Source organism: Manihot esculenta, chromosome 11 (genome assembly GCF_001659605.2).
Source record: "Manihot esculenta cultivar AM560-2 chromosome 11, M.esculenta_v8, whole genome shotgun sequence".
In the NCBI taxonomy this organism is placed as follows: domain Eukaryota; kingdom Viridiplantae; phylum Streptophyta; class Magnoliopsida; order Malpighiales; family Euphorbiaceae; genus Manihot; species Manihot esculenta.
In genome coordinates, this window is record NC_035171.2 from 6,818,627 (window position 1) to 6,839,783 (window position 21,157).

Sequence of the window (21,157 nt, forward strand, 5' to 3'; positions counted from 1 at the left end):
TTTGTATGTTAGTTGAGGAACATTCGGGGACGAATGTTCTTAAGGGGGGGAGAATGTAATACCCGGCTAGACTCCGGTGTCGGGATCCCTACCGTCCGGTGGGACCTCGGATGTCGGAAACCTCTAGAAGGGTAAAACTATGATTTTATGAAATGTTTTCATGTATTTCATGTTTTTAAGTAAGAAATTAAATGAGATTTTGCATGGAAAATCCTTGGAGGAAAACCCAGGTTCGGCCGCCGAACTCCAAAGATCGGCCGCCGAACATGCATGCTTTCGGAGGGACTTTAGGCGCCCGAAAGCATGAGTGAGGGAAGTCCAGGTTCGGCCGCCGAACATGGCATGCATGCGGAGGCACATTCGGCCCCCGAACGTGGCCTGGCCAGCCACTATAAAAGGGTCCCTTAGCCGAAAACGGGCGAGTTTTTCCCCATTTTCGGCCAAGGTGAGCTTTCCGCCGCCCCTCACCCATTTTTGATGTTCTTCCTCTAAATCTTTCAAGATTTTCACTTGTTTTCCCTTGGTTTTGAAGATTTAAGCTTTTGAAACAAGTTTTGGAACTTGGAAGTCTTGGAGCTAAATCCCTCCATTTTCCGAGCTAGGGTCGTTCTTCCTCTCGATCTTCAAGAGGTAAGCTTCGATCTATGCTTCTGTTATGTTTTATGAAAGTTTTATGCAAGTTGATGGGGTAGAATGCATGTTTAGGCTTGTTGTTAGGTTTATGTTGTGATTTGAACAATGTATGTTGGAAATGTGTTGTTTGAAGTGTTGTAGTTGGGGTATATTATAGTTTGAGACCCCTAGGTGTGATGTATGATGTGTATGCATGTGTAGAAACAAGTTTATGCATGTTTTGAGGCGTTTTGGAGGCTTTGGACACAAGGGAGCCAAGTTTCTGCCCTTCGGCAGAAACTCAGGTTCGGCCGCCGAAGTGACTTTCGGCCGCCGAACCCCCTTGTGGAGGCAGTTTCGGCTGCCGAAGCCTGCCCCCGAAACTCAAGTTTCGTCTCTGTCTGGGAGGTTCGGCCGCCGAAAGTGCCGCCGAACCTGCATGACTTTCGGCTGCAGAGGGACTTTCGGCCGTCGAACCTGCCGCCGAAAGTGCCCTGTTCAGCCATTTCTTGCATGTTTTCATGTGATGTTTTCAGGATGTTTTAGGGGGTTTTTGGGGAGTATTTTAGAGTCATGTTCATGTATGTTTGGTCCCTCATTTGAGTCCACCTGTGTAGGTTCGGACCCGAGGAACCGAGACCCCCAGCAGTGAGCCAGCTGCTTCAGAGCCTCTTCAGAGCTAGCCAGAGGTGAGTGGAATAAACTTTAAGTTTTAAAGCAAATTAATGAAATGTTTTAGCATGACTCACGCATCATGAATGCCATGAGATATATTAGGTTGTTTGCATTAGAATTCACGAATATGTCGCATTGCATACTTTGTTGTTGATGTGGATGAATGTTGAATGATCCATTAGCCCTTGTATGTCATGATAGCCTATGTGAGTCCAGGTGTGCCTGCTACGGCTGTAACAGCCCGGACGTGAACCCCGGCACTGTTACCGCTCACAGCCCGAGACCTTCCTCAATAAGCTTGTAGAACTCCTTCACCACTGGTCTCCTCTCTGTTGCGATGTGGGATAGACTGCCTAGTGACTTCCGGCTTAGAGCGTCTGCCACGACATTCGCCTTAGCCGGAAGTCACTAGGCAGTCTATCCCACATCGCAACAGAGAGGAGACCAGTGGTGAAGGAGTTCTACAAGCTTATTGAGGAAGGTCTCGGGCTGTGAGCGGTAACAGTGCCGGGGTTCACGTCCGGGCTGTTACATATAAAAAGGCGCCTTTTTATGTAACAGCCCGGACGTGAACCCCGGCACTGTTACCGCTCACAGCCCGAGACCTTCCTCTGGGCCCAGCCACTGTGAGCAGCTCTTAACATCCCTTCACCCTCACGGGTTCCAGGCAGGATTTGTCCCTCGGGGGAGCCATTACGGCCCGCCCTAGCCCGAGTGGATTTGGCCCAATTCCTTCCTCTGGGAATTAGGTCGCCTCCCCCACTGCTCGAACCCTTGACCTCCCACTTTAAGGGAATAGTCTGGTGAGAGTGAGTACCAATTGTTCCAATGCCCGGACGTGAACCCCGGCACTGTTACCGCTCACAGCCCGAGACCTTCCTCTGGGCCCAGCCACTGTGAGCAGCTCTTAACATCCCTTCACCCTCACGGGTTCCAGGCAGGATTTGTCCCTCGGGGGAGCCATTACGGCCCGCCCTAGCCCGAGTGGATTTGGCCCAATTCCTTCCTCTGGGAATTAGGTCGCCTCCCCCACTGCTCGAACCCTTGACCTCCCACTTTAAGGGAATAGTCTGGTGAGAGTGAGTACCAATTGTTCCAATGGAACAACTGGTACTCACTCTCACCAGACTATTCCCTTAAAGTGGGAGGTCAAGGGTTCGAGCAGTGGGGGAGGCGACCTAATTCCCAGAGGAAGGAATTGGGCCAAATCCACTCGGGCTAGGGCGGGCCGTAATGGCTCCCCCGAGGGACAAATCCTGCCTGGAACCCGTGAGGGTGAAGGGATGTTAAGAGCTGCTCACAGTGGCTGGGCCCAGAGGAAGGTCTCGGGCTGTGAGCGGTAACAGTGCCGGGGTTCACGTCCGGGCTGTTACATGGAACAACTGGTACTCACTCTCACCAGACTATTCCCTTAAAGTGGGAGGTCAAGGGTTCGAGCAGTGGGGGAGGCGACCTAATTCCCAGAGGAAGGAATTGGGCCAAATCCACTCGGGCTAGGGCGGGCCGTAATGGCTCCCCCGAGGGACAAATCCTGCCTGGAACCCGTGAGGGTGAAGGGATGTTAAGAGCTGCTCACAGTGGCTGGGCCCAGAGGAAGGTCTCGGGCTGTGAGCGGTAACAGTGCCGGGGTTCACGTCCGGGCTGTTACAACGGCTCTACGCCCCTGGCACTATGATAGATTATGGAAGTCCGGGTGTGCCTGCTACGGCTCTACGCCCCCGGCATGTATAAGTAAGAAAGATAGGGGCTAAATGGTGACAAGTTCATCCTTGTTGTGAAATGTTTGTGTTATGGCGCATACATGAAAGCATGATTTAAATTGATGTTTTATTATTCTGCTCACTGGGCTCTAGTAGCTCACCCCACTCCCTTTATCCCCAGAGTTGCAGGTACAGGATAGATCAGGAAGTCGGCTAGAGTGAAGTTAAGTCATGTATGTTGTGATAGATAGTAGTGGACATGAACATGATGTAATGAGTATTTATGACCATGTAATGTAATGTAATGAATGATTTGATGATGTATTGAGGATTATAGTAGTGCTTGACCTAGAGGTGTGTGAATCCCCATTATGTACAGAATGTTTAATGAGTAATGATGTTAATGACCATGATTATCCAAGCTGATATGTATGATGATGATACCCCATTGGAGTATTTGATGAGGACTCCAGTGTGGGGTTTATGTATGATTTTGTGCATGCACAGGTTTTGCTTGGATAAGAGAAAAGAAAAATTTTTACAGATCATGTATATGTTGTTATGTATGGGATTCCACAGGTTTACAGGAGGTATGTAGGCTTGCTACGGGTCCCGGCGGCCTTAAGCCGATCTGGATCCTAGCGCCGGTAACGGGTCGGATTTCCGGGTCGTTACATACATAGATAACCAGTCCATCCCTAGAATGACATCAAAATCTGTCAACTCTAGAACCACAAGGTCAGCTGGAAGGTATCTACTCTCTATGCACACTGGACTGAACCGACAGACTGACTCTGCCAAAGATGGATCACATTTGGGTCCACTAACCCACAGAGGACACTCTAACTCGGAGACTATCAGACCCAATCGCTCTGCGGCTCTAGAAGAAATGAAAGAGTGAGAAGCACCGGGGTCCATCAAAGCATAGACCTCTGAACACCCAATGAGGAGATTACCTGGCACCACTGTGTTCGAAGTGTCTGCCTCCTGCTGAGTCATGGTGAAAATCGGTGCTGGGGCTGACGGACCTGCACCTCGGGAACCCATCCCTGATGAAGAGGCTGCCCCTCTTCCTCTACCTCTGCCACTGCTTGGTGGTACGGCTGAAGCTGCTGGCTGTGCTACACTGCCTGAGGTCATCTGCTGGGATGGTGGAACCAAAGTTGCCTGAGGACATTCCCGTGCATAATGTCCCTCCTGCCCACATCTATAGCAGGCTGTAGATCCCAACTGACACGCTCCTCTGTGCTGTCTTCCACACCTCTTGCACACTGGAACATCTGCGCCAGAGCTGGAGCCACTACTCATTCCCAGACCCGACTTAATCCTGCTCCAGAACTTGCCCCTTTTTTCCTCTGAGTTTATCCCATCTCTTCTTGCTCACACTTCTTGTACTCTGTGAGGAGGAAACTGGTTTAGCACCAAAAGACTATGCCTTTGGTTGCTTGACTACTCCCTAGATTACGGCACTGGCCTCCATCTTTCTAGCAACATCCACAATCGAGTGGAAACTCTCTTTCTCTGCGTGGAGGATCAAGGAGAAATACCTAGGGTGTAGCCTCGCGGCATACCTCTTTGCTTTCTTCTGATCCGAATCATACGCCTGACCCACGTATGGTAACAATTCCAGGAACTTATATGTGTATTCATCCACGCTCATCTCGTCGATCTGTCTCAACTGCTCAAACTCTACTACCTTAAGCTCCCTGGAACTGTCAGGAAAAGCCCACCCAGCAAATTCGTTGGCGAACTCTTCCCATGTCATACTGTCAAGTCTAGGGTCCACATAATTCTTGAACCAGTCTTTGGCTTTCTTGCACTTTAATGTGAACCCTGCCATCTCAATGGCTCTGCTATCCTCTGCTCCCAACTCACTTGTTATCATTCTGACTGCACTGAGATACTCAAAGGGATCATCTCGCGTGTTAATTTAGGAGCATCCAACTTTAAATACTCCGTCATCTTCACTTTGTTTCCCCCTGAAGAACTGGGTTGTTGTGCTTCCGCAACATGGGCTACTGGTTCAGGTGGTGGTGGTGGAGGTACTGTTTCTCTTGCTTCAGGCTGTGCTGGACTTGGATGAAAAGGTGGGGGTGGATACATGTGATATGGTGGATAGAAGGAAGGATAGGGCATATATGGCATATAGGGTGGATATGGGGCGAAGCTGGAGTAATCCGACGTGCCTCCCATCGGATACCCTGGGCCCTGTGGAAAGGGTGGATAGCCAAACCCCGAGGCCTGTGCGCCTCCCTGGGACTCCCCCATGCCTTCTTCTGACCTTCCTACACCCATGCTTTCATCTCTACTCTGATCACCCTCCACAGCAACTCTTTCCTCTTCTGACCTTCCCCCTCTGCCTACTCCTCTTCTGCTCTCGTCAGAAGACCTTCTAGGGTCTTGTGACGTTCCTTCCCTGCTTGACCTATGAGATCTTGCCCTTGGCAATGCAGGTGGACGAGCAGCTATACCCTCACTTTCAGGTGGGACTCCAGTCAATCTTGTAGATCGACGAGTTCCTCGCATCTTAACTCTCTGGAAAACAACACATAACAGAGCACATAAGCACACATCACATAGAAATAATGCACATGCATAAATCATGGCATTCCACAGCATCCTAAAGACAGGACTCATCCTATCCTAGTGGACATGTTTTCCTATTGTGCTTGACCAACTAAACCTCTATGAGCCCAACTCTATCTCTATAGGTCCGATCATGTGAACCTAGGGCTCTAATACCAATCTGTAACAGCCCGGAAACCGAACTGCTACCGGCACTAGGATCCAGATCGACTTAAGGTCGTCGGGACCCGTAGTAAGCCTGCTATACTGTCTGTGTACCTATGACATCCCATACATGATCATACATTTTCTGTAAAAACATAAAAGTTTCTTCAGTCCAAGGCTTAACCTGTGCATGCACTATCTCTGTTCTATCACAATCCCTATTAGAGCTCCTCATTGCTCTAGGCGGATAAAACTCATACTGTTAACCCTGGTTTTCTCATAAACATACAAGGAAAATATGTAAACATAAACTGATCATGTACATACACAAAGGGATAACAACTCTTATAAGTCAAGCACTAGTCTATACACTGTACACTATCTCTTTCCATTACATGTCCACACTAGCTATTACAGCACTCTTCTTCTTCCATACCCTGCTGGACTCCCTCTGGACTCTGAACCTGCACAACTGGGGTTAGGGGAGAGGGATGAGCTATACAAGCCCAATGAGTAGAACTATAAAACATGGTATTAAAATATGATCTCATGGAATGCATCACAGCACAAACATTTCATCTCAAAGACAGACATGACCACCATCTCAAGGACAGACATCACAGCACAAACACTGGGAGGATGCCTGGCCTAGCCAGGTCTTACAACCTCAAGTTGCCTGGCCCGGCCAGGTCTTACAAACTCTGCTCGCCTGGCCCAGCCAGGTCTTACGATAATCTGCTGCCTGGCCCAGCCAGGTCTTACGATAATCTGCTGCCTGGCCTAGCCAGGTCTTACCTACAGAAGGCTGCTTGGCCCGGCCAGGTCTTACACAAAACTAGGGCTATTGGGGTCGCCTTGGTCTATCCATCTCATCATATACATCGTATGATGCAATGCAATGCGCCATATTCGTGACACTAGTGCAATCAACCTACTATAATCATCATGATGCATGAAGCATGCTAAAAGCATTTTAAAAAGTAGAAGTTCCACTCACCTCTGGCTGACTCTGCAGGTTTTTACATAGTGCTCACTGCTGCTCTCTGGGGTTCCTGTGGTCCGTACCTACACAGGTGGACTCAAATGAGGGACCAACTAACTCAAGAACATCTCTAATAAACTCTCCAAAAACCCTCTAAAAGATCCCCAAACAATCACATAAAAACATGCAATAGAAAGCTGGACAGGGCACTTTTGGCTGCAGGTTCGCCGGCCGAAACCCCTCTCCAGAGACGAAACTCATGCATGTTCGGCGGCACCTTCGGCGGCCAAAGGTCTCGTCCAGAGATGAAACTCAAGCACTTTCGGTGGCCGAACTCCCTCTTTCGGCGGCCGAAAGCTCCTTTTCTCAACCGAAAGCCTAGCCTTCGGGGGCAAGCTTTGGCAGCCGAAACTGCCTCCACAAGGGGTTCGGCGGCCGAACCTTCCTTCGGCAGCCGAACCTGACTTTGCCCAATGGGCAGAGCCATGCTCTGCTTCATGCAAAACTCAACCCAAAACTTACCCAACATGCATATCAACTACTCCCAACTAGCACATACCATAAAATATGCATAAAAGGGCCTAAAACTCACTTATAACCCCAAGAAACATATCAAACAACACTGAAACATGCTTAAACACAAAATCATGCAAAACCTCAACCAAAACCCTATTCATGCATACTATCCATACAACTCCCATAAAACCTTCAAAAATCAGTCAAAGAGGTTCTGGATCTTGACTTACCTCTTCCAAACAAAAGATCAAGTGATCCTAACGTGGAGATATGGAAAAATCTCCTCACAACTCTCCAAACTTCAAAACTTGGTTCTTTTGCTCAAAACTCTCAAAACCTTCAAAAACACATGAAAACTCTTCAAAACCTTACAAGATTTGAGCAAGATCATGAAAGTCAACTAGGGATGGTGTTGGACTCACCTCTGGCTGAAGATGGAAGCAAAATATCATCCTTCCACCGACTTGGCGCCCTTTTATAGGTGGCTGGCCAGACCACCTTCGGCGGCCAAACGTGAATCCGAAACCATGCAAGGTTCGGCGGCCGAAAGTCACCTTCGGCGGCCGAACTTGCCATTTTCTCCCTTGGCTCTTTTCGTTCAAAACTCATTTTCCTTTATACTTAAAACCTTAAAACAAGTCAAAATTCATAAGAAAACATATGTATGACCCTTCTCGAGGGTTCCGACACCCAAGAGTCCACCGGACTACCAGAATTCCGATGCCGGACTCGAGCCGGGTATTACATGGGAGGCCAGCCTTTCGGCTGCCGAAGCTTGCCCCCGAAAGAGGACTTTCGTCTCTATCTGGGAGTTTCGGCCGCCGAAAGTGCCGCCGAACATGCATGAGTTTTGCCTCTGTCTGGGAGTTTCGGCCGCCGAAGGTGCCGCCGAACCTGCCTGACTTTCGGCTCTGGAGGGACTTTCGGCCGCCGAACCTGCCGCCGAAAGTGCCCTGTCCAGCCCTTTCTTGCATGTTTTCCTATGATTGTTTCATGATGTTTTAGGGGGTTTTTGGGGGATGTTTTTAGAGTTATGTTCTAGTTGTTTGGTCCCTCATTTGAGTCCACCTGTGTAGGTTCGGACCCGAGGACCCCAGCAGTGAGTCAACTGCTCCAGTGTCTAGTCAGAGCTATCCAGAGGTGAGTGGAATAAATCTTTACGTTTTAAAGCAAATCAGTTGTAAAGTTTTGAGCATGTTCATGCATCATGAATGCCATGTGATGATTTAGGTTGTTTGCATTAGAATTCACGAATATGTTGCATTTCATATTTAAATGTTGATGTGGATGAATGTTGGATGATCCATAGCCCTCGATCTATGATATGACGATGAGATATGTACGGTACGGAATGTAAGACCAGTGGGACCCATTCTACGTTCGCTGGCACTATGTAAGGGAAAGACCAGGACCCATTCTACGTTCTGGCACAGTTGGACTGTTATGTTATGCTATGTAAGGGAAGGACCAGGACCCATTCTACGTTCTGGCACAGTAGGACCATGTAGAGGGCTATTGGTGACAAGTTCATCCTTGATGTGATTAGCTGTGATGTGATGCATTCCATATTAGCATATGTTTTGAATGTTTTATTATTCTGCTCACTGGGCTCTAGTAGCTCACCCTTCTCCCAAATTCCCCAGGTTTGCAGGTACAGGGTAGACCAGGAGGTCCGCAAGAGTAATGAAGTCATGTGTATGTAATAGATAGTGTGGACATGATAAATGTATTAATGTTATGTGAAGGTACAGTTTTAGTCATGTAATGATATTGAGGATTAGAGATTGTGCTTGACTTTATGTGTAAGGTATCCCTTTTAATACATGATCTTAGATGTTTTATGATGATTATGTAAACCAACTCGACGTATGATGTATCGCCCATTGGGGCATTGATGAGATCCCACAGAGGGGTCATGATTATGATTATGTTTATGTACAGTGCATGCACAGGTTGAGTTGGTGTATGAATGAAAGAAAAGTTTAAAATTTTTATGTATGTTGTTGATCATGTATGGGATTAAATCAGGTTTGCAGGTTGCATGTCAGGCTTGCTACGGGTCCCGGCGGCCTTAAGCCGACCTGGATCCTAGCGCCGGTAGCGGTCCGATTTTCGGGTCGTTACAACAAGATTTTTAAATGTCCATTGGCTCAAGTGGCTAGCTTACCAAAAGTAGTAGGAATCTGGGTTTCGAGCTCAGACTTGAAACTTGGCTGATCAAAGTAGCCTAGCAACCACAATGCTCAGACCTGAATTATAGGATACGCACAACATATCAGTTTCATCCAAATGCTATAAATTCAAACAGGTAGCAATAAGCAAGAGAGGGGTGGGAGAGGGCGGGGCAGAAATGGTTGACAAAAAGGAACAAGAAGAAAAATATGGATCAAAACAGACCATGTAATCCATGAAGTTATGAAGTTCATTTGTAATCCTATCATGCAAACATAGCAAAAATTGTGAGAGAAAATGCCATAAAGATTAAGGTATCATGTTTATCAATCCAAAAGGTCTATTTGAAGATTTTAATCAACTGCCTGGAGATGAAGATGTGTGAAGTCCAGCTATTGTAAAATAATTCCATAAGTCAAATACTCGGATAATACCTGAGGACCTGCTAATGATTCAATATAAAACTAAGAATATTTATGCTAATGGAGTTCAGGGACTCCTTATTGCCACAAAGCAAATTAACTTCAATTACTTCTTTTTATTCCTTTCTTTTTTATGGGGAAGCAAATGGGGGTATGCAAAATCTATTTTCAACTATAGAACCACACTCTTTTGTACTGCTTCGCTAAAAGTATAAGCATGCAAATCATAAAAAAAAGAATACAAATCTGTAGTTTTTTAGTCAAAATTTTAAAGGAAAAATTCCATACTTCTGTTCTTTTAAGAAAATAATTAATTTAGTCTGTAGCATACTATTACTTTTGATTTTTTTTGTGATAAAAGCAAGAGGCAAGAAAAGCAAAGGCCTTAATTACTATTTACTACAATGGGACAGGATTAGAAGCACAAGAGAATGAATGACAGTCAACCAAAAGTATGTATATTACTTCTCTTTAGTTGGTTGGATGAAATATATTGCGTCCATGGAGGGCAGCGGCTGTCTTCATCTGTATATATCTTCTACCACTGCAGGAAAACAACATTAGTAACTTCTGGAGAACAGAAAGTCAGAAACTTAACATCTTCCGCAATGTAGCTTTCCCGATGCCTCAATCTAAACCAAATAATTTATATGTAGGATGGTCAGCATCATGTAATTAATGATGAACAATAAGAAGTCATACCAAAGAATTTTCTCTCTTTTTTTTCCTATACATTATCTGTTCCCCAAAAGTATACATTGCACTATTTGAAAAATATTTGCTTCTACTTACTATGGTAGCAACAAATTTCAACATAACTAAATACTATCTGCAGTATCTGAAAAATATTTGCATTTACTTAGTACTCTGTCAACAAATATCAACTTAAGTACTAATCCCATAATAGTTAGTTGGTAATATGGATCTATTTCCTCTATTCTATTTAGTATAGGGCTACATCTTCAAGAGTATCCAGAGCTGCTCTACCCTTTCCCATCCTCATGTCATCCTAATCCCATGTCTTATTCTCACTTTCTTATCTGGTATAACTTCAACGTCCTCAATCTTCCACACTGGTGAATTTCTGGTCACGAACACATTAATCTACATTTGCTTGGAATTGCTTCTGCTTGCTTTTGATGGTAATAATATCTTACTCAAGCACTCAACAATTTTGAAGAGGCATTAATCTATCCACCAGCAATTTTCTCTATATCAAAGCCTTTATACCAACCTTGAGAAATATTTGAGAATTGAATTCTATGATGGCACATCTCACCCAAAGAATACAAGATATATCTTGCCACACTACAATCTAACATATTTCACTAATGACATTAGAATTTGCAGAAGCAGCAAAAACAGGTACCGAGATCATCAGGTAAAACTAAGTGCTTTAGGAGATTACCATAAGCATGGTCCTGATGCACATAGGATCTTCTTGACATAAATTAAATACATATTAAAATTAAAATTCATTTTACCATGAATTTTGTCCCAGAAACTACAGGAAAAAAAAATTCCCCTACTTTTACAGTCCAAAGATGTTTCAAAAATATATTTTAAATGAACACAGCAAAAGCAGCCGCAAATTTCAGAGGCATTCTTCTAAGTCTTACATGAAACTCCTTCCTGTGTAATATCAGCCATCTTGCACGCATAAGACATTAAAAAAAAAAAATAATACCCATCTTCATGCTTTACAATATTTCCAACAACCTGGGCATGCATTTTTTTTATAGCAAAAATCCACAATCAATCTATTTTTCCATGAGCTTTTCTTTTTTCTTGGAAAAAAAAAGTTTTCCTTGAGCTGGTGCAGGTTCAGATTTCTCGAGGAAATAGATAAAGAAATCGAAGCAAATAGTTTTCCAATAAAGAACAAGTTTTCTCGAGGAAATTTGAAATCGTGGAGTGGGAAATTTGAAATAGATGGCGGCGAACCTTTGATGGCGGCGGACGTTGGATGCCTGCGGCAGTGAACGACCGTTCCATTGGACGCAAGTTCAAATTTCAGTGAGCACGTGGACAGTGATGCCGAGAAAGGGCGCACTTGTCGACGGTGGATGGCGGCGAACTGTTGATGGCGCCGGACGATGGATGCCGGCGACAGTGAACGACCGAGAAGTTAGAGGCAAGTTTAGATTTCATAGTGATTTTGATTTTGATTTTACAAGCAAAGGATTTAGGGATTTCATTTAGGTCTTTGTATTTGGCTCCAAAAATTCACTTACGGATTTCTAACGGGAAAAGTGTCCGTTAATATTTCACTAACGGATTTCTAACGGATGGTTCCATCCGTTGGTAGACAATACGATTAAAATTTTCCGTTAGAATTAACCGTCAGTATCACTAACGGACTTCAATCCGTTGGTGAATCCGTTAGTATCACTAACGGACTTCAATCCGTTGGTGAAGTCCGTTAGTGATCCGTTGGATTCTTGTAGTGCTCCCTCCTATCCTTACAACATAATGGAACTTTGTGCACTTCTCACAATTTCCCTTGGAACACCTTTCTTAATAATCGTAAGGAAATGCCTAAATTAGTTACGTTTCTACATGGGTTTCACTTGAAGCGGCTCACATGTCCTGTTGATTCGATTGTGAGCAAGCATGTTGGCAGTTGGCTGTGAATCACACCGCAGATAGGTAACGAATTGGAAGAATCTCTAAATCTAGTATTTTCCCATGCTGGCATATTTTATAAGGTGAGGTAAAATGACATTTCATTACTGGATGAAACTTAGGGGCAATTCTTTGTACAAGTGTTCAGTTTTGTGCCTCAGGATAAATGCCTTTGTTTGTGCTATCTCTTCAGGGATTCTAGCCCTAAAAAAAAAAAAAAATTGAACTTCGTTTGATATATCATTAAAAAAAATAAATGAATTACATAATTTAATAATTTTTTTATATTTATTAAATTAAACTCATATAAATTATTTTATTTTAAATGGAGAGCGATAAAAATAAGAGAGATTTACAATTTAGTCTCTGAATATTGCCATTAAAACGTTCTTATCTTTTCTCTCCGTCAATAAAATAGTCCTTCTGTTTATTTCTACCGTTAAAAATATAGCAAAAGACCAAATTATCTCATTCTTTTCCTCCTACTCCACTATAAAAATTTATCGGATTAGTAACGGAAATTTCCATTACTAATTATTAAAAATCCGTTACTAAAACTATTTTGTAACGAAAATTTTCCGTTACAGTGAACCTCGTTACTAATACATTAGTAACGGATTTTCTAATCCGTTACTAAATTAGTAACGGATTTTCTAATCCGTTACTAAATTAGTAACGGATTTGTAACGGAAAATCCGTTACTAAATTTAGTTTCCTTTTAGTTGATTTTAATAATGAATTTTTTTAGTAATGGATTTTTCTGTTATAGAAATCCATTACTAATTGTGAAAAGGTAATAACAGATTTTTCCGTTATTAATCCGTTACTATTTTTAACAGATCAGTAACAACTTAATCCGTTACTATTTATAAAATTACAATAAAATATTATAAATTATATAATCTAATCAGACAATTTAACATGTAAATACACTCACCTATTACATCTTATCTCAATAACAAAATGTAAAAATCAAATGTCATACATATCATGAATGAACTCAAATCCAATATCATATATTATGTAAATCAAATCAAACATATATCCAAGCATCAAGTTGTGTAATTTTAAACTAAAAAAATTAACAAATTATTTATTATCCTAGTACATATGTTTAATGAAAAAAGAAACTATAAATGTGTAGTGTTCTCGTCCTCGTCCTCGTCTTCATCATTAGCTTCATCTGCTTGATCAGGAGGCTGTGAAGAAGTTCCCTCATCGGGAGCTGAAGGCTGGTTGCCTTGCCTTTGACTCACAAGCTGCATAAGTAAATCCTTCACCTGTGAGAGCTCAGAGGTAATCTGCACATTTTGCTCACGTAATACTTGTTCATTATCCTCATGCTCCTGTAGCTTGCGTCTGAGATCAGCCATTTCATCTTGAAGATCCTGATTTTGCTGAGCTGATGTGAAGGATGTACTAGCAGAAGTCTTGTTTGGGAAGAAAACTAAAGCCTGTGATCCAAGACCGTACACCCTTCTTTTTTTCTCTCCACCTACTGCCTCAAAGTATAACTGAGCCTCATCAATGCGGGATGCCTGACTACTATCATTATCTGTTTGTGATGCTTGCTCTTTCAAAGTCAGAAAGCGGTCCTTAAAAAAAAAAACCATGTGATATAACAGTATAAACTACAAATCAAATAATTTACTATAAATTTATTTAATTTCTCACATGAATGGCCTTTGAGCGTGCATCAACAAACTCTGAGGTACCCTTCTTCTTATGAGTAGCCTCAATAACTCATGAGGTAGAGGATCTCTGCCTAGTCTTTCGCGCTGCAAGTAAAATATAAATAGTAATAACATGCTTCAATATAAATTCACAACAAATTGGATAAAATTTAAAGTATTTGAAAAAATTTAAGTGAAAATAAATAATATACACCATCTGTTGTTGATGCCTATACTGAGATATGGATCCTCCACAATATCTTGATGGGCCAGTGCCTTACCCATCTGTTTCACTCTTTCTGTTATTTGAGAATTTTTTGCATTTCTCTTTATACTCAGTTGCTCTCCAAGCGGATTGCCATGCATCTATTACTCCTTCTGTCAGTGATAGCCTCTTCTCCTTCCCATTCCTTACGCTACACATAAGGCTACGATACCGCTCAACAGCTTTTTTCCTCCAAGCTATCTTCATAAGTTGCTCTATTGCCTTCTCCCATAAGAAGTATTTCTGTAATTACTCGCATTTAGTGACAAATAATGCATAGTAAAAATAATCACATGTACTGTAAAATTTGTATTACCTTAAATTCTTGCCAATAGAATTCTTTAACCTCTTCTAGTACATTTTTCCAACAAAAGCCATCTGCTACTAACTTTTCCTTGAAGATCAAGGTAATCCGCCTAGCAATCGGATCAGAAGGCTGCATGTTGTAAAGGAATAATTGACAAAATAATTATTTTGAAATAAGCATAAAAATGATGTGCATAGTTACAAATACTTATAAATTTTACTCACACTGAGTTTACCAAGGAAATATATGGTCTGTGTCCTGTAGGTCCACAACTACCAGAAGCAGATGCAGATGTAGGAATAGATGCAATAGGTGGCAAACCTATGGAAGTTGAGGCAGTAGCAAATGTGTGAACTAAAGCAGGAGTGGATGATGCAGCACCCCGTGTGGATCTCTCACTCTGGGGTGGTCTAGGAATCAAAGCAGTGTCTTGTACCAAATCTTGATTGACATTTTCTGATTCACTTGTGTGGACACTACCCCTGCCATGGTCTCCTCGACCCCGTGATGAAGATCCACGTCCTCGTCCTCGTCCTCTCATCCTATACAAATTTACATTAAACAAATCACATATAGTTAACATATTTAATAACTGAGAGTAAAAATAGATATCAATTATGTTATACCTTCTATTCACTATCTACATCTAAGTCATCATTATTATTATCATCATCATCATCATCTGCTTTTGTTGCTATTATAGTTTCATCTTCATCATTTTCTTCACCATCATCAATTTCAATAACATCACCAGTTGGATCATTTAATTGTTGTATTGAATCATCAATTTCTCTAATAATGGCAGTGTGTTCCATTTCATCTTGTTGAAATAGTTCTTCAGCAGGTTGTGTATTTTCTTGTGTTGGAAGTTGAATTACAGAACGTGCTTTAACTTTTACAGTAGCCCACCATTCAATTTTATCTCGCTTTAGGCTAGGATATGGTGTGTATATCACTTGTATTGCTTGTACTCCCAGCACAAAAGGCTCGTATCTATTAAATGATCGTTTATGATTTACATCGATAAGTTTATATTTACTATGGACCTTTGTGCCTACATTTGGAGTGGGGTCAAACCAATTGCATTTAAAAAGTACAACTCGCTGGATTGGAAGACCTGGATACTCCAAACGTATAACTTCAAGCAATTGTCCATAGTAATTGCTCTCTTCGCTACTGTAATTTGACCCCTTAATACACACCCCACTGTTCATAGTTGCTCTACTTGCACAGTATGACTTTGATTGAAACTTATATCCATTGTATGATGTCACACTTCGTAATGGTCCCTTTGCAAGCGATATGATAAACTTGTTGGATATATTGCTGCACGAATCATGAGCAAAGTTGTTGAACCATATAGCAAATTCACTCTCCAATTTGATGTCAATCTGAGAATCATTGATTAACGAATCTTTTGAGTGCAGTTGATCAATGTAAATGCTGGAAAAACCTCAACTTAATTAGATAAAGTAATTTAAAAAATAATATATAAATTACTTATTTACGATAACTTACTCAATGTAGGATTTCACTTCTGGACAATTTAATAATATGTACATTTGTGCTGCTTTATACTCATCCTCCATAAGGTATCTGGTTGTCCCTTTTCCTATTGGTCGACCGGACTGCATGAAAATTGATAGATTACCTTCATAATTTTCATTACTTTCTGAAATGTCAACATTCCTTGGCACTTTTCGATGTCTAGTTTGGATATACGGCTCAAAGTAATGCGCACAAAATGAAGTTGCTTCTTCTACTAGGTGCGCATTACATATTGATCCCTCGACTCTAACTTTATTTTTGATATTATTCTTAAGCCGTCGCAGATATCTATAAAATATATGACCAACATTAGTAAACATTATTAAATAACTTAATTAAAGTGAAATTAAAAGAACTTACCGTTCAAAAGGATACATCCACCGATATTGCACTGGACCTGCTAGCCATGCTTCATATGCTAGATGGACGGGGAGGTGTTCCATACAATCAAAGAAGTTTGGAGGGAAAACACGCTCAAACTTACATATGATCAAAGGAATTTCACCATGCAACTGCAACATATTACTCTCACTTATTGCGGTAGATGTTAATTCCCTAAAAAAATTACTCAACTCTGTTAAGGGCTGCCAAACATTTAAAGGAAGCAACTCACGAAATGCAATTGGCATAATCCGCTGCATGAAAACATGACAGTCATGACTCTTCATCCCAAACATCTTCAGCTTCTTCATATCAATACATCGCCCCATATTGGAAACATATCCATCGGGAAACTTGAGATTTTTCAGCCAATCACATAACACTTGCTTACTTTGCTTATCTAGAGTATAACAAGTTTTGGGATATCTCCCAGTGACTTGATCCATTTCCAACTCTGGCCGAACGCAGATCACATTGAGGTCCACCCTTGACTTAGCATTATCCTTTGTCTTTCCCTCAACACTCATTATAGTGTTAATTATATTTTCAAAGAAATTTTTCTCAATGTGCATTACATCAAGATTGTGCCGAATTAAATTACTTTTCAAATACGGTAAATCCCAAAAGATACTTTTTTTTCGCCAACCGCATTACTTTGATAGACGGGAATTTATTTCAGCTGCATCTTCATCTATAACTCTCTTAAACCCCAATTCGTCAATCTATTTCAGTAATTCTTCACCGAAAATTGGTGGTTTAGCTTTCTTAGTAACAGATACATTCTTCCTAAAAGATGTTTTGTTTCTTCTAAAAGAATGGCTAGGAGGTAAAAATTTACGATGATTATCAAACCATGATTGCTTACCTCCTCTTGTCAATGTGAACGCATCACTATCTTCCATGCAATAAGGACAAGCGGTCCGTCCTGCAGTGCTCCATCCAGATAACATTGCATAAGCAGGAAAATCACTTATAGTCCACATTAAAGCAGCTCGCAAGTTGAAATTTTCTTTATTGAATGCATCATATGTTTCAACTCCATTCTCCCATAAATCTTTCAGCTTAGTTACTAGGAGTTGCAAGTACACATCCAACTTATCTTTTGGATTTCTAGGCCCTGGGACAAGTATAGTGAGAAACATATACTCACCTTTCATGCATAACCATGGAGGTAATTTGTACGGTGTCAATATGACGGGCCATGATGAATATTGCTGACCAGATTGTCCAAAGGGTTGAAAACCATCGGTACACAGTCCTAGACGGACATTACGTTTCTCAGCACTGAAATGAGGCCAATTGTTATCAAAAGCTTTCCATGCATTCGAATCAGATGGATGATGCATTAAATCATCATCAGTCCCATGAGTGGCATGCCAAGTCATATCCTTAGCTGTAGCATTAGATGCGTACAACCTTTGTAGTCTAGGTGTGATTGGCATGTAATACATTTTACTATAAGCAACTTGGGTTTTACTAGAGCTCTGGCCATCTCGCAATCATTTGTACCTCGGATGATCACACACCTTACACCTGAGCAATTCATTATCCTCACCCCAATAAATCATACAATCATTTAAGCAACTATGAATCTTCTGAATTGGTAATCCCAAGCCTTCAAGTAATTTCTTTGTAGAGTAGAAATTATCAGTAAATAAATTATCAATAGGTAAAATTTCTTTGATGAATTGACAAATATTGTCAAAGCAACGTTCAGACAAATGATGTTCAGATTTGATATTCAATATCCTTGCCACAGCTGACAGTTGCAAATGATTTTCACAACCTGGCCACAATTCCTGATTAGCAGCTGCCAACATGTCATACAATCTTTGAATAGATTGGTTTGAAGGCTCATTACTTATTGATGGGGAGAAACTAGGCTCTGCTGCATCTGCAACTAGTTGCTCATAAGCATTAGAGAACTCACCATGTTGATATTCCACATTGCAAAGTGTTGTCAGTCAAATCATTACTTCTTTTATGGATCACATTGTAGTTTTGAATTTCGCCATGCAAATACCATACATAATAGTCTCTAACAAACCCATATTTCATTAGATGAAACCTAACTGTATTCTCATCTTCAAAACTGCGATTTTGGCACTTAAATCGATTACATGGACACCTAATTAGTTCTCCATTCAAACAGTCTGGAAACTGTTTGGCAGCTGATATGAATTCATTTAATCCTTCAAGGAATAAAGGATTTAGTAGACCATCTTTTAGTCTTGCATACATCCAACCTCTATCAGAATGCATATTGTACCTATTGTACCTAGAAAAGAGTTGGTCATAACGGTCAAAACGACATCCTCATCTAAAAAGAACTAAATTGATATGTACTTGTATTTAAGTAATATAATTTGAAAAAAAAAATAATTTCATCCGGAAATCTGCTAAGAAAATGAGAAAGGAGAAGCCTTTTTTAAAGGAGTGAAACAGAAGCTAAGAGTTATTGATCTAATTGGGAGATCTGTGGTGGTTCTGCTATATATGGTTTATTTTTGTGTCATGGGCGGATCATTTTTGCATATTGAATTTCAATCACAATCTAAGTTATTGAAGGATGACTATATCAATTAATTCATCCAACCAAAGAAAATGACTATCAATTTGAAAGTTGACGAAGACAAAGAGAAGCTCCCTTCAACTCAACCAGACTAGGAAAATCTACAAAGTTCAATATACCTTGTGTCCATTTGATTAAACTTTTGTCACTACAAAACCAGGAAAATCTACCAAGTCTGATATACTTTGAGTTCATTTGACTACACTTCATCTAAATAATCAAGTGAAAATAAAATGTAACTACCATGAAATATTTTTAAATTTAAGGAAGAGGTGACCATAAGCCTTGTTATCAGCACCTCCAAAATAAACATTCAGTCGAGACAATGACCGACATCAAACTTACCCAAATTAGTCAATTTAAGTCTTTACAGTTACCATCGGTCTTCAAATGTTCATACAACGTTGTGTCACAGAATATGAATTGAACATTTAGCATCCATTTGTTTCACATAAAACATCTTCCAAAAAAATATTTTTCACATTTCCTAAGATTCGAAACATTCAAAAAAATTAGTTAATGGAAAATATTTTTCTGGTGAAAGAAAAAATTAACTATTTTAAGGAAAATGACTTCTTTTTAAAAAGAGTCATTTTCTGTACTTTTGACAATTTTATTAACACATCTATATATTAATTTATTAATATATTTTATTTTTAAATTAAAATTAAAAATTAAAAAATAAGTTTGTTTTTGAGAAAATATTTGTTTCCGGAACCTTAATACATTTCACTCAAAGAAAAATTAAAATTTCATTTTTTTTATCAGAATGGTTTAAACACTCATTTTAAAAAGATTCCAAGAGATACTTTACACAAGATTTCAAGAAATCCTTTAAACATGACAATTATTTCAACATCCCACCAGAAAAAGAAAAGTTCAAAATATTTAATGAATTGGAAATCGAGTTTTTTTTTTCAATATTTGGAATAATCATTGAAAATTTAATTCAATTATGGAGTAACTTATCATTGTGTCGAATTTTTTAAATTTTAATTTAGCTTTTAGAATTTTTAATGAAAGACATATTGCTCAAAATATCATTCTTCTATATTTAATTTCAGAAGACCTTAATATTTCTTCTAGTTATCAGTTTTATGGATTTTCTTCAAAAGCTACTGGAATCACGAAAAACAGCCACAACAAAGACCAACCAACCATCCAAAGCATTAAACAGAAAGAGTGCAAATAAATTCACTTGATGAAAAATTCACAACAAGAATGCACAACAAGGAATAATGAAAATAGCAAACAGCAAGAAAACAAAACATTATAATCACACAAAAAAATTTAACAACTCATTTCAATAATCTCACATTAACATATCAATAAAATTCAACAACCCATTTCAATAATTTACACAAAAAAGAGAGCATTTGAAATCACAATCTCAAAATTAATTCAAACATGTAGTGACTGGACCAGCGGATGAGGCAAAAATCAGCAGAGGCGTGATTGAAGATGAGGAGCAGCACCGGACATCAGAAGGACTGGACCAGCGGATGCGCCGATGAGAATTAGATGATGCAGCAACGATGACCAAAGGGAGCAGCGGAGGAAAAAGAAGAACCAACCACTACCAGTGGACGCAGCAGCGGCGTGACTGAGGACGAGGAGCAGCACCGAATGGCAGACGGACTGGACCGACGGAAGCAACGACGACGACCAGAGGGAGCGGTGGCGGAAATAGAAGAAGCAGCCACCACCAGCGGACGCAGCAACGTCGTTGACAGCGGGAAGAAAGGTTTTGGAAAATTTTGTTCAAATGCCGGGAAAGGAGAAGTCAATTTGTGTGATTGAGAAAGGGAAAATACATGATTCCATATATTAGGGATTTCAATTTTAGTAATGGACACATCCGTTACTAAATTTAACTTCTGTAACAGATAGTTTATCCGTTACTAAATAACTGAATAGAAAACAATTTAGTAACAGATTTGTTCATCCGTTACTAATTTTGGGCCCATTGAACCAATT

At 40.7% G+C, this 21,157-nt stretch overlaps 2 protein-coding genes across 2 annotated transcripts; both read right to left on the reverse strand.

Annotated features, from left to right (window-relative positions):
• Positions 1-13,564: 13,564 nt before the first annotated feature.
• On the reverse strand, positions 13,565-15,220 carry LOC122725000. The gene is made up of 5 exons (XM_043961396.1): positions 14,915-15,220; positions 14,689-14,808; positions 14,481-14,615; positions 14,150-14,212; positions 13,565-14,029 (listed from the first exon to the last, which is right to left on the reverse strand). Exons 1-5 carry the CDS (start codon positions 15,218-15,220, stop codon positions 13,565-13,567), a joined length of 1,089 nt encoding a protein of 362 aa, XP_043817331.1.
• A 2,110-nt stretch (positions 15,221-17,330) lies between these two features.
• On the reverse strand, positions 17,331-18,870 carry LOC122725001. The gene is made up of 3 exons (XM_043961397.1): positions 18,585-18,870; positions 18,118-18,502; positions 17,331-18,033 (listed from the first exon to the last, which is right to left on the reverse strand). Exons 1-3 carry the CDS (start codon positions 18,868-18,870, stop codon positions 17,331-17,333), a joined length of 1,374 nt encoding a protein of 457 aa, XP_043817332.1.
• Between the last annotated feature and the right edge of the window lie 2,287 nt (positions 18,871-21,157).

Bases quoted from the DNA above. Each gene is read 5' to 3' on its own strand.
- LOC122725001 (XM_043961397.1), bottom strand. From the start codon at position 18,870: ATGCATTCTGATAGAGGTTGGATGTATGCAAGACTAAAAGATGGTCTA. The intron at 18,503-18,584 runs GTAATGATTTGA...AACTAGTTGCAG, and splicing joins CAATGTGATCCATAAAAGAA to ATGCAGCAGAGCCTAGTTTC. The intron at 18,034-18,117 runs GTACAAATGATT...AATCACACCTAG, and splicing joins AAGGTGTGTGATCATCCGAG to ACTACAAAGGTTGTACGCAT.
- LOC122725000 (XM_043961396.1), bottom strand. From the start codon at position 15,220: ATGAGAGGACGAGGACGAGGACGTGGATCTTCATCACGGGGTCGAGGA. The intron at 14,616-14,688 runs GTAATACAAATT...GAGTAATTACAG, and splicing joins TCTATTGGCAAGAATTTAAG to AAATACTTCTTATGGGAGAA. The intron at 14,030-14,149 runs GTACCTCAGAGT...TTTTTTTTTAAG, and splicing joins GGCTACTCATAAGAAGAAGG to GACCGCTTTCTGACTTTGAA.